Source organism: Engystomops pustulosus, chromosome 6 (genome assembly GCF_040894005.1).
Source record: "Engystomops pustulosus chromosome 6, aEngPut4.maternal, whole genome shotgun sequence".
Lineage (NCBI taxonomy): Eukaryota > Metazoa > Chordata > Amphibia > Anura > Leptodactylidae > Engystomops > Engystomops pustulosus.
In genome coordinates, this window is record NC_092416.1 from 129933506 (window position 1) to 129947778 (window position 14273).

At 40.3% G+C, this 14273-nt stretch overlaps 1 protein-coding gene across 4 annotated transcripts in view; it reads left to right on the top strand.

Moving 5' to 3' along the window:
* SYCP2 (synaptonemal complex protein 2) overlaps positions 1–14273 on the top strand; it is a 152008-nt gene that overhangs the window by 76297 nt on the left and 61438 nt on the right. For all 4 annotated transcript variants that reach the window (XM_072110997.1, XM_072110996.1, XM_072110998.1 and 1 more), the window contains exons 16-23: positions 4581–4736; positions 5492–5591; positions 6002–6117; positions 7248–7305; positions 7403–7460; positions 8781–8887; positions 9689–10029; positions 12120–12226. In XM_072110997.1, coding sequence (XP_071967098.1) covers positions 4581–4736; positions 5492–5591; positions 6002–6117; positions 7248–7305; positions 7403–7460; positions 8781–8887; positions 9689–10029; positions 12120–12226 — 1043 coding nt within the window. The remainder of the gene's footprint in view (positions 1–4580; positions 4737–5491; positions 5592–6001; positions 6118–7247; positions 7306–7402; positions 7461–8780; positions 8888–9688; positions 10030–12119; positions 12227–14273) is intronic.

Here is a 14273-nt window from a genome sequence, read left to right on the forward strand (position 1 = left end):
CTGGACAGCTGAATATGAAAATGATTCATTGGACCTCTTTCGGGTCATTTGCATACAGCTTTAGGACCTGATTGTTAAAGTTTACAGGCATGTAGAGGGACAATGTAGGGGCAATGATTTCTAATGGCAGTTTATGAAAATATTAGGGATAATTTGCTTAACAGGTTCTCTTTAAGAAAGAACATTTTCAGTAGAATGCTTAGTGTGGAAACCAGATGTAAGGGGTCAAGGAGGGAGTTAGCTGAGAGAAAACGGGTTAGCCGAGAATATAGCATATGTTCCAGGAGTTTGTAGATGAAATGGAGATTAGACTGATCAGTAGTTAGCAGCACTGGAAGGGTTCAGGGAAGGTTTTTTACTAATGGGGTAAAAACAGCATGCTTGAAGAAAGAAGGAAAGACACTAGAATAGAGAGAGGTTGAAGATTTCAGTGAGGTGAGAAGTGAATACTGGTGAGAGGGACTGTACGAGATGCGAGAGGATGGAGTCGCAGATGCAGGCAGTGGGGTAAGCAGAGGAAAGGAGCCAAGACACTTCTTCCTCTGTAACTGGCTCAAAAGAAGAGTGCAATCAGGGTGAAGCACCGGAGGGGAGGGGGTTAACCTTTGGTGTTAGTAAGGAATAAAGGAGCACATTTACTCAGACTGCGGTCACACGTGGCGTTTTGAACCCGTTTTTGGCCCATTTTTAAGCAGTCCGTCAAAAACCGCAGGCAGCATCCGTTTTTGACCAGTTTTAATTAAGATAATTGGTAAAACCTGTCAAAAACGTACGAGTTTTCAAAAACCGCATGCTTTTTTAAAGCATTCAGTTTTTATGGACTGCTTAAAAACGGGCCAAAAACGGTTTCTTTTTAGTGCAAACTGCTTGGACAGGTTAAGAAGTGCCTGTGGCAAATTTGTGTCACACTTGACCATTTTGTGGCGAGGCTGCACTAGGCATCATGCAACACAAATTAGTGAGCGTTTTGGTCCAACAGAATTGTGTTGAACAACTCATGTTAAAGGTACACAAAAAAAAGCTGGTGCACTCTGTCGGAGCTGTTCAGGGGGCGCCAGATTCATGAAGAACGTGCCGCAAATATCACACAGGATATGATCTTATTGAAGTAGACATGTCTGTGGGAGGGCACTGCTGGGGACATTTGATTGTTAAGGGCACTGCTCGGGACAATTCATTAGTAGGGGCTCTGCTATGGACATTTCATTAATGAGGGTCTCTGCTATGTTCATTTATTTAATGGCTGGGGCGCTGCTGTGTTCATTTTATTAATAAGGTGTGGCTGCTCGTGGAAATTTTATGATGTGGAAATTTAATTATGCTGGTGGGAGGTTTCTGGACATTCAATTCATGGGGAAGGATGCTGGACATTTTATTGAAGAGTAGCGACTGCATTTCCCACCCTAGGCTTATACTCAAGTCTAAGCTTTCACAGTTTTGGGGGAGTAAAATTAGGTACTTTGTCTTATACTCTGGTCAGGTTAAACTTAAAGGGGTATTCCAGGAATATGAACATCTGACACAAAAACCCATGATGATATAAATAAATGAGTACAACAATACTCAATGTCATTAGTCACAAAACGGAGCTTAAACAGTTTGATTTTATTATTTTCAAAATGTATGGCCTCTCTAAAGTAGGTGGAGTTATCACCAAGATGGCCGCCACTGGAAACTACAAGTCCCATGATCCTTTAGTTCTCAGTAACTCCTCCTGCCTCTTATGCGCTGCTCCCAGTGATGATGTAACAGACTGTGCTGCTCTTTCACCATAGAAATGATATATAACCACATTACCACAACACGGCCATACTGGATGCATATCAACCAACCAACTACAGCCAAACATAGTGGTGATCACCTGACTTGCCCAGGCAGCTGCAGGACATGTGATGTGGACATGTGACCAGCGGCTATCTTCTGTCCTGTGTCTGATCCGCAATGGACCGCGCGGGGAAAATTAACGAACTGATTAAAGGGCCAGGAGCATTTTAATTCTTCTGCTAATTCTAATTTTCTGCTAAGGGGAGCAACATTTTAAATAACAACTAATTACACACTGGCTTATATTTTGAGTGCCCATTTGTATATGAATTATGCTTATTCCTGGAATATCCCTTTAAGTATGTGCGGTATGTTTATTTTTTTTCTCACAGTGAAAACGCTAAACACGTGGAAACATTATGTGTTTGTGAGTTGCTATAGAAAAAGGGGGTACAGAAAAAAGAACACTATAAAGGGGGACCACTAAAAATGGAGCAGCTGCAAAAAACAAGTCATTTTAGGTCGGGGGCTGCAGGAAATGGGACATTATATTTGGTTGTGGTTAGATATGAAGTGATTGTGTGCCCCACAATTTTTTGTGGAAATAAATTTTGAGTGCAGCCAGCCTCTGGATACAAAAAGGTTTGGGGCCAGTGCTCTAGGGTGGTATTAGCTGCTTTGGCTCTCCAGTATAATTTGTCTGCTCTGGGGCCTCCGACACTATTATTATCTGCTCTGGGGTCTGCACCATTACTGTGTTTCTGGGGTGGTATTTATTACTGTACTGTATCATTTATAATTTTGGGGTCAATATGTCAATATTACCCTTGGACCAATTAATGTTGTTCACCCCTACCCCAGGAATAGAACGAACTCTAAAACATAAATTTCATAGTTTTTATAATTTATGGTTTTTCACCCTGGTGCAAAATGTAACCATTTCCAAGCAATATGGCTCAATGGCTGCATTAAGTTGGTTGAAAAGTTGCATCCTGAATAAATTCTTTGAATTTGAGTGCTGTTTCTTATAGGTTCCTTTGGCTGGATATCACGCTTAGTGTATTTACATACATACATCATATACAAACACCTACACCATATAAACGCATACGTAAATGTGCATACAGCATATACACACATATGCAGCATATGCACACATACATATAGCATATGCAACACATACATACAGTATATAGACATCATATACATACATGCATACAGTATATATACACACTATACATCATGAACACTTTTATACATCATAAACACATACAGCATATACTACCTATATATATTCATACAGCATACACTCACACAGACAGTAAACACACATTTGGCCAATGTGTATATGTGGAGCCGATAGTTGAATGCTGTAAATCTGGTGACATACTTCCTTTTATGATTAATTTCCTTTTGGAAGAGTAAGATAAAAGTGGACCTGTCAGGGCAATTTGGACCAGTGATTTAGTGTCTCAAATTTATGTGACTGTTGCAAGCAACTCGCGCAGCATAAGACACTGCCAGCGGATTTATCAAGAGTCAAAGCCATTTTAATGAACATCGCAGCTCCAAAGACACAAATAGAAGTGGTGCAAGGAGCCATACTAATGAAAAATACCTGGAATTTATATGTTGCAGGATCAAAGCTTTGGCTGATTTGGGCCTTGTTTGTGGCAGTTCCCCCTGGTGTAAGAAATTGTTCATTACTAGCACCTAAATCTGCAACTTGTGACCTCTCAGATAACACCTTATGTGTTAGATTTATCAAGCAGTCTAAGCCACTGTGATAAATCGGGCTTGCAACACCGCTCCTAACGATACAGCCCCTCGACTGAGTGCAAGAACGTATGTGATAAACAACAAAATAATTGAAACAAAGAAATGATCAGATACAGATGCTCTGCGCCTCTTTGAACTGAAAATATCTTGCATTTACAAACTGGGCTTCTATAAAAATAGCAAAAGACGTCAATAATAATACACTCCAAGCCTGCAGTATGGTAGGGAGCTCCCATAATTTATTTAAAGGGAACCAGCCCATAGATTAATCAAAGATCAGAATAGTTCACCACAGACGCACAAATGTATGCAAAATAATTCTATCAATACCTTGTGGTTTTTCCAAGACACTGATCTAAAGAAAAAAGGGTTGTGCATAGCAAGATATGAGAAATTAACAAGCAAGTAAAGGCGCAACCCAGTGTAAATGAAGGCAAATCATTACGCCTTAGAATGTACAGGTATAATATTTGCTAACCATGTATGTATTGTTATGTTTATTTATTTATGGCTGCTCCTTACCTAATTTCAGGTTTGGATCGTATTATTGATATCTTTTAAATGCTTTTAATTGGCATTTTCACATCCTTACTGTTTAAATAAAAACATGATTTCATTTCAAAGAGGTACAGGGCTTTTGTATGTGATTCTTTTTCTTATTTTAGGGAATATATATTACCAAAATTCAAAGCAGAACCCCAATGGACTCTAATCCAGTTAATTAGGTTTTGTGGGCACTGTCGGTTTCAGTTCTAGAATCATTTGTGGGGCTTCTACTTTTTAGCTGTTCTTTTCCCATAAAGTAGACAAAGACTGCTTCTGCTTTCTACTGTGTGGGAACAGTTAGGACACTCCCATAAACTCTCGAATCTCAAGCGGTTGGTGCTTCACAGGTCGGCAACTTTGCCTGATTTTCATCTTATGTGTATGGCAACCTATTGATTTCCTTGATTATTACACTTATATAGTTTATTTTTAGATTTGTAATGTTGAACAAACGTTTATTAATTTATTGAGGACTGATTTACTTGTTATAGCTGATTATTCCTGAAAGCCAAGCGTCTGTCACGTCTTCCAAGGAAGTGACATTGATTGATACCTGTGACATTGCTATGAAAAAACAGCCTCCTTTATTTACACCATATCATAACCAGGAAATCTGCAAGGAGAGCAGTTCCAGAATCCCTCCCAAGGTAATGTGATTCAGTGGTGGTCATTTACTAAGGGCCCGATTCGCGTTTTCCCGACGTGTTACCCGAATATTTCCGATTTGCGACGATTTCCCCTGTATTGCCCCAGGATTTTGGCGCACGCGATCGGATTGTGGCGCATCGGCGCTGGCATGCACACGACGGAAATCGGGGGGCGTGGCCAAACGAAAACCCGACGGATTCGGAGAAACCGCCGCATTTTTTAAAAAAAAATCTGTCGCGGAGCTTGCACTTACCTTCACTCAGCCCGGCTCGGTGAACTCCAGTGCGTTCCGATGCTTTTCAGCGCAGCAGCTGGTGGACGGCGGAGGAACTACCTTAATGAATCCCGGCTGGACCCAAATCCACTGCAGAGAACGCGCCGCTGGATCGCGAATGGACCGGGTAAGTAAATCTGCCCCAGTGTGTCTTAATGACCTGAAGGTGTATATAAGAGAACATTTTATTAACTTCCCTGAACAAACTTGTTATTCAATCCACTGAGACATGTTGCTACAGATAGAGGTATTTTACCCCATACAATCCAGGGTTGGTAGATAGCGGAGGAATCTGCAATGTCTCAAAGGCAAAAGATAAAAAATACATTGCATGGATATAAAATGTTTTTACATTTTTCCAATCCAATTGTAATAAACTGGGAATTAAATAAACTGAATATTATTCTTTAACAAAACTTTTACTTTATATTGTTTATAAATTTGTCTTCACTTGATGTTTTTGTGCTGCTTTATGTTCAGTTAGTGACTCCAAGTCGTAGTAAAGTTTCAGAAGCATCAATAAATATTTCTGTGGCTGGTTGCATGAAGATTGTTAATTCCTTAGCATCATCAAAAACACGTAAGTAAATCTTTTAAATGTGTGAAAAAGTGGCATGTACCATACATAGACACTTGTACGGGCAATTTGACTTCCTTCCAAAAGGACTTTCTCCCCACTGTCGGGCCGTGAGCCGCAGCCACTTTATGTGCCTTCACTGGTGAAGCTTACAACTCAATGTAAGGTCATGTGACGGTAGCACAGTCATTTAGTGTTTTGGTTACATGAACTTGGCAGTGAGGACGGCTGTCCGCCATAACACCTGACAGGCTGTTCATTTACTGTGACTGGGGCTGATATCATCACAGGGGCCGATATCACAGCCAACCATCGTTTAGGACCACTGTTTTAAAGAACAAATGTTTGTAACTGATTGGATGATTTATGAATGTTCTACTGTATCACTAATAAATATGCAAATTTGATTGCAGCAATATTAGGAAGAGGACGAACAAAACCACCTCTCGAAATGATACGCTCTGTTAAAAGAAGCACAGCTCCCATAAAGAACTACACAGGACAGACGCAGCAAGCTGCATCACCAAAGGTTTGTTCTTAATTACAGCCAGTCCCCAAGTTACCTACAAGATGGGTTCTTTAGGTTTGTTCTTAAGTTGAATTTGTATGTAAGTCGGAACAGGTTTTTTTTTATATAATTGTAGCTCCAGACAAAGTTTTTTTTTGTCCCAGTGACAATTGGATTTTCAATTTTTTTTCTGTAATTGGAACTAGAATTACAGGCGCTTAAGAACACCCGACTTACAGACGACCCCTTGTTGCAAACAGACCTCTGGATGTTGGTAATTTACTGTACTTTAGCCCTAAGCTACAATAAATGGCTACAGGCGGTCCCCTACTTAAGGACACCCGACTTACAGACAACCCATAGTTACAGACAGACCCCTCTGACCTCTGGTGAAGCTTTCTGAATGCTTTACCATAGTCCTAGATTGCAATGATCAGCTGTAAGGTGTCTGTAATGAAGCTTTATTGATAATCCTTGATCCCATTACAGCAAAAAATGTTTAAAGTCCAATTGTCACTGGGGCCAACATTTTTTTGTCTGGATCTACAATTATAAAATATACAGTTTCGACTTGTACGTAACCCGGGGACTGCCTGTATTACAGTTATTAAAGGTGTCTGCAATTAAGCTTTATTGTTAATACTGGTTCTGATGACAACCCAACATTTTTAAAATCCAATTGTCACAGAGACTAAAAATATTTGGCTTGGGTTATAATTATAAAGAATACGGTTCTGACTCACATACTAATTCAACTTAAGGACAAACCTACAGAACCTATCTTGTATGTAACCCAGGGACTGTCTGTATCAACAAAACTTCATTACAGACACATTACAGCTGATCATTTAAGTCTGGGAATAAAGTAAAGCAACCAGAGTGCTTCACCAGAGGTCACAGTGGGCAGAGAGGTCCATAACTAGTGGATTGTCTGTAAGTCAAGTGTCCCTAAGTAGGGGACCGTCTGTATAACCATCTTTCTGACAGGGCACAGTGATTTGCTAGCAATATGAGAATTTTTGTTTTAGTTTTCTTTTTTGAATTCTTCTAATCAAGGATATTTTAATTAGGGTTACAACAACAATTTTATTCCTGTTCATTCTGCTGCATTAGAAGGTATGGTTTAGTAACAAAAAATTTGTGTTTAACAGAAAACTAACAAAGGAGCTGTGCAGCCCAAGCAAAGTATTGCAAGACTTTCGAAAGGAGGTGAATGCTGCTTATGTACATCATCTTTACCACAAACAACTATCAGGCTAAAGAAATATTACTAAGTTGTTAATAAATATTTTGTAATGTTTTACAGATGAACCAATGGAAATAGTTCCTGACACACAGTTTACAGTTCAAAACAGTTCTCTGCTGTATGTATTGGAATATTTAAGCAAAATTATGTCAAGTAGTAATTTTTTTTTGTACTCGGCTATATATATATATATATATATATATATATACTGTATTAATTCCTCACAGTTTTCTAGATCTCTGCTGGCTATCCTGCTATAGAAAGCTTCTGTGTTTATTTTCCGTAGACATTAATTTGCCAAAGTGGGAATATCCCTTTAACCGCTACAAAGCACTGGTGGTGCTAAATCTTAAATACAGCCATACTTTATTTAGATAAATTAGCATCCTGCTTCCTTTAAAAAAAAAAAAAGAATGTTATGTTTATTTAAATGTAGCTGAAGTGCTCTCAGAGTGTCGCCAGTATTCCTTCGTTTTCTGGCACGGTTCCCCCTCCCTCCTCTTCCTTTCTGTTCTAAATCATAAGGCACCCCACAATTTTGTATGTCTTTAGTGTGCAACTCCAGCGTGACTCATACATTTTGCTGAATTGGCGGCCTTGCATCCAATCAGGCAAATTGACACCCCTAGCTACTAACCAAGGCTATGTTGGCCAGGAGACACAACCATTGGACATTGGCTGCACAGCTGGCAATCCGGCAATATGTCCAGGTTGTGAAGTCCGGGTTAGCCCATCTCTAATTGTGTCTATGGTTGAGGGATAGAATTTATCCTGGAGAACACCTTTAAAGTGAACTTGTTACCAGAAATGTAATTTTTAGCTGGTGACAGGTTCCAATAGCCTACTCTATGCTGATTTTAAAAATGCCTTTGCCAGCATTCCAAATCATTTCAGTACTTTACAAATGTTTAATTTACATTTCCTGACTCCTTGCCAGCATGTGGTGAGTCCCAGGAGAGGGGCAGCTGCAGCTTGTGTATGTCTGTCTCTTCTCTTCACCACACTCATGCAGCTCCCTCGTCCACCCTCATTTCTTGTCATGTGCATTGAGCAGGGGAGGGAGGGATATGGTGTGGAGTAGAGAAAGAATGCATTTTGAGAGACAGGCACACACAGGCTGCAGTAGCCCGTCTCCTGGGAAATGTAAATGAAACATTTATAAAGTACTTAAATGATTTAGAATTCTGGCAAAGGCATTTTTAAAATCAGCATCGTAAAGGCTATTGGAATCTGTCACCAGCTAAAAATAACATTCCTGGTGACTGGTGCACTTTGAGCAGAAATAATGATTGAGACTGATGAAGGAAAAAAACTAGAGAAATATATATTTTACTTTATTAAAAAGTTTTCTTTTTAGTTCACCTGTTTGTGCATTTTATAAAATATAAACTGCTTGTATCCAGTTTTTACTTTCTCAACTATGCCTTTTTGATTATAGATTGCCAAGTCTCAAAGAGAGAAATCTAGGCTTAACTAAAAAGCACCCAATGTGTACACGTCAGAAAGAGAAGATACCTGTAAATGGTGGTTGTATAAGTAATAAAGGTAAATATAATTCTGATGAAATTCTACATACAGTAAGGAAATATATTAAAAAAAAGAAAGTTTCTACAACTGCTATATTTATACCCACATTTGTAAAATCTATATATTTTGTGGCAAAACATAAAACTGTATGCATGTCAATGCTTGAGGGTTTGTTTTTCTAGCACCAGCCAAGCAAAGTTTTTCATGTGCTGCACAAAATCAATATTTAAAATGGTGTATGAAAAAGTCAAAATTTCATGCACAATCGCGTGAAAAATTCCAGTCCCGATCAGAGTCAGGCAATACATTAGTATAGATAGCTCTCTGACTCTTTGACTTTTGATTGACTTTTTTTTTTAAAAATCGCAAAAACCACCAAACTCAACTGCAAAATATATCACCCTCTAAATTGAACAAAGGCCCTGATAAAGATAAATGACCCTCATTGTCTTATTTTATTAAGGCTCTCTAGAGGGTACTATAACAACTGTCAGTGTAGTTACTGAAGTTTGGTTTGCAGACAGGGAGTCCTTGCATCTTAAATCTGTATGATGCAAGGACTCCTGTCCCCTGCATCGTGGTTGGTTGGTGGGAGCCGACCAAAATTAGTTTCCGTTTCCACTGACTGAGCAAGTTTCTGTGCAGGGGGCCTGACTGCACTAACAGCATGGACTGGAGAAAAAAAAGGTCTGACTCTTTTGGAATTACTGCAAGGGCAACTATATAACCTTTGTTGTATTGGCAGAATTTATATTTATAAAACTTATACAGTAGTTAAAAATTCCATGGAGATACAATGTGTTTTATGTTGTTTCACAGATAAAGCATGTGGTATAGTAAATCAACAACAAACCTGTCCTGTTCTTGAGGGTAAAAAGGATGAACAAACCCCAGTGGCAAAAGTTAGCAGCGAAGAAAAGACAAAGGCACGAGCATCAGATCAAAGAAAAAGGACTACAAAAGAGAAAAACATGAAGACAGAAGTTAAGGAAAGGAATATTGATAAACAAACATCCAGTTTCACAGAAATTTGTAGAAATAGTATCCAGAATTCAAATACACATTTGTTTTCAGAGACAGAAAGTAACAAGAATAGGATCACAGAAGTAGCCAATTCCAGGAACTATGTTACTAAGAGAAAAGACTGTGAAAAAAATGTGGTAAGGCTTAGATTTCTGTGTTGGGCTCTGACACTTAACCCTTCCATAAGGAAAATAAGTGAGGAGTATTTTTGTGGCAGGAGGATCCTAAGTATAGTGGCAGCCAGGGCTATGGAGTTGGTGACCATTTTGTCAGAATCAGAGTTTTGATAAAATGTACCAACACCAACTCCACAAATATATAATAAATTATAACAATCATGACATTTCCTTTAAAAATGTCTGTTCTTCTCCTGATTTAGGCCAGGGGTGAGCAACATTTTTTGGTCCAAGGGTCATATTGTTATACTCCTCAACTTTAAAGAAAACCATGATACCTGAGACTACTGTAGCTACACTGATGCAGGATCATATCTTGGTGGTTTGTGGAAAAAATAATTATAACATTCAGGTCCTTGAGAAAGCTGGGTCAGGCTGGCTGACATAAACACATTACACACGGGAGCTTGTAATTACAAATGAAGGTTAGTCAAGACATGACTAATCAACCTGAGCTGGATCACTCAAACACAGCAGCTGAAAGTGCAGCAATTGATTATTTTGTCTGGCAGGGAGAACAGTGATTGCATCATCATCTCCTATACAGAAAAACTAATGTGCTAAGAAAAGCGTTGAACCAAGCGCGCAGAGCTTCATTATCATAATGTTATGTCTGTTTTATCAGCAAAACCACTCAGCTCAGGGATTAACCAAGATATGATCCTGTATCAGTGTAGCTACAGCATTCTCAAAGTATGTTTGCTTCATAATTCATCAAATCAAATGGTAGGTTTTTTTCAAGGGACAACACAAGTAGATGCACTAACAATCACATTACAGGACAAAATGCCACCGCAGAAATATTAAGTACCGCAGTACAGCAATAAATACTAGCCCAGAAACCAAATACGGCATTCAGAACAGGTTATAATAATGGAGTCCCCAGTAGGGGCGTAACTAGGAGAGGCAGAGCCCCATAGCAGACTTCAGAATTGGGCCCCCCTACTCCCTCAGAAAATATACATATTTGTATGCTCACACATTTATTCACTTTTAAGTACACACGCACATTCATACACTCATGCGCACAAATTTATGCACTGATAAACATTTATAGACTTATTTATACACAGATGTGTCTCCCCCCCAACATCTCTTAGCTGAGTTGCTGAGTAAATGATGTGCACTGTTATATAAATATTGGGGCACATTTACTAAGAGCTGTGCTCCAGTTTTCTGGCGCATGCAACCATTTTTTAGGCAACAGCACTATATGCCTCACTTTACACAATTTCTGCACTGAAGGGGTGGTGGCGATTTGGCCCGTGCGTTGCATTTAATGTGCAATTTTGCACGCCCTATGTTAAAGGTGCACCATGTAGTGCAGTTTGCACTGTGCTTAGTAAATGTGCCCCAATACTTTAATGGTGCACATGCTCCATTCTTTCATGTGCCAGGTTGGTTACCGTGGTCCCCTGATTCTGCGGGCCCCACAGCAGCTGCTACTGCTGTAGTTACGCCCCTGGGTCCCAAAGCACATAACAATAATAGTGGAGACCCCAGAATAGACAACAATAATACTGAAGATCCCTAGAGCAGATAAATACTGGAGACCCCCAGAGCAATAAATAAATCCTCTCCAGGAAAGGTAAAGGACCCAGGATTAGTGCTCCTTCTTCTTTGACCATTCTGTTCTGGGTCCTGACACAGACACATTTAACCAGCATCAGGAGCAGATCACAGAGTGGAGCAGCACAAGAGGACCCAGGAGCAGTGAGGACTTCTCAGTTGTACTCAGCTCTACCCAGCCTCCTACATCCGTTATGGAAGTGGGTGTCGGACGCAATATGGGGCTCAACAGGCTACATGTGACCCATGAGCTGCTTGTTGTGCATCTCTGTTCCCTGCTAGACTGACCAGGAATACCAGGCTGTGGAGTCAGACTCGCAGACCATGTTGATGGAGTGAGTTAGAGTGAGAAGTTGGTCTTACCGACTCCATAGCCCTGGTTGCAGTAAGCATTAAACAGGAAAATGTTCCTGTATTGGCATATGTTTTTCATAGATTTCAATTGCTTTTTCATAGACAGCAGCTATATCATTGTTTTACAGATTGAAAAAAACAAAATTAAAGAAGCCACTAACACATTTGTAAGTAAAATAGGAAACACGTACTCGAAAGAAGCCTTGAAAAGAAAAATAGAGGATGCATCCTCCAGGTAAGTTTATTTCTTTTTCATGTATTGCATGGCTTACTTGTGGATCTTTATAACAGCTATCAGTAGTCAGCTTGAAAACGAGGAGGATAGAGTGATTTGAAGCTAAAGCCTAAGGCTGGTTTCACATTGGTCTGTGCCCCGGACTGATCTCCCTGCGGGGGACTGAACTCTGTGCACTATATTGATATATGATTCAAAGAGTCTTAGTTTCCCATATATATATAGCAGAGCTGACCCTGTATTGATGTCTCTGCTACATATCAGGGGAAACAAGAACTCCGTTCATCATATTTCAATATAATGCACAGAATTTATTCCCCAGCAGAGTGATCAGGCCGTGGCACAGTAGTCCGGCCTAAGGGAGGACTCACATTGGCATTTTTTCTTTTTTTCGCATTTAATGATTTTTAACTGAACCCATTTTTGCCTATGGACACATACAGATTGGTTTTCTCTTCCTGGCTTCAGTGATATCTTCAGTGATTTTTCATTGATGTCTTACTGAACCATTCTTTCTGATGGGCTTTTACATACTTCAGTTTTTTTTCATGGTCTAGTAAGGCATCAGTGAAAAATCAATGAAGCCAAAATGAGTTAAGTCATAAATCATTGATGTAAAAAAAGACGCCAATGTGAAACCACGAACATGTGCTGCACATGTTAATTTCCAGTATGGTGGCGCAATCCCATAGGATATAGAAATATAATGCAGGGACATTCCCTCTGCTTGCTGTACAGCTGCGCCTGAACTGTTCTGTTCTGTTCGACTGGTAGAGGGAATATCCCAGCATTCTATTTCTATATAATACAGGCATTCCCCTCCTCTGCTCTGTATGCAACCTGTGGGATTGTGACACCATACGCCACGTACACATGGGTTGCACACATACGTGTGTAACAGCCCTAAGGCAGCACAAGACAAAGTTGATGTGGGTGAGCTTCACTAAAATCACCTGCTGCTAACCTGCATAAATTTATATTCAAACTGTGTACTGTGCAGGGTGCACCGGATTCATGAATTGTGCCGCACGTTTTTCATGGCGCTCCCTGCACTTTTCCGACAAAGTGCACCGCTTTTTTTTGGTGCACCTTTAACATAGGGCGTAAAACATATTTCTGTCGGACCATGCATGATAAATATGGCGCACTGTCCAACTGAGCACCAGAACACCCATTTCAGTGCAGGAATTTGTGTTGCATGAAGAATAGTGCAGCCGCGCCACGTTTATCATTTATCACATTTATCTTAAATAGCTGTGCAAGCAGTGTGCACCTAATAGAATGTGCAAAGTCTGACAGAAAACTGGTGCTTGTGCATCATCACTTGGAACTGTCACTAGGTTGTGGATCCATACAGCAACCACTAGTAGACAGCTGACATCAGTTTCAGCACCTTCACAAATTATGAGAAAACTTTATTATATAGCAAACCTGATGACCACAAGATTGGAAACAACTAGCTGCAAAGTAATAGCCCCCATCCAATGTAAATTAATTCAGCCTGAGGGTATAAAAACAATCTAAAGGCAGACAGCAGGGACTAACATTCACATTCACATGGCCGTATTGGGGGCATTGATCTGGTCGCATGATTTGCGACCGGATCACGGCCTCAATAGACCTCTTTGGCAACCGGCCACGGTGTGATGTGCAGACGGTGCATTACTACACCGTGACCAAGGCGGTCGTTACTTTGCTTATGGGGGGAGGAGAGGTGAAGAGCGCTCACTCCTCTCACCTCCCCCTCCCGGCCCTGTGCCCTCCCAGGTTTTGGTCCAGACGAGAAAATGGCCATGTGAATGAGCCTTTACTCTGAACGAGGCCCTTTACAGCCCTTCCAAGTATTATGGGAACTCTCTAATTTATGTTTAACTCTTTCCCATTTCCGCTGTGTGTCCATTGCCGGCTCATATACGTCCCCCAAAAGGCCGTGTGAATGTAGCCTTAGGGTCAGGTGACGGCCATCTTGGATGAGATTATGCAGATGAGATTTATGTCAGTCTCTGCTGTGTGGCTGAAACCACACCCCCTGCACGGAGCTCAGAGA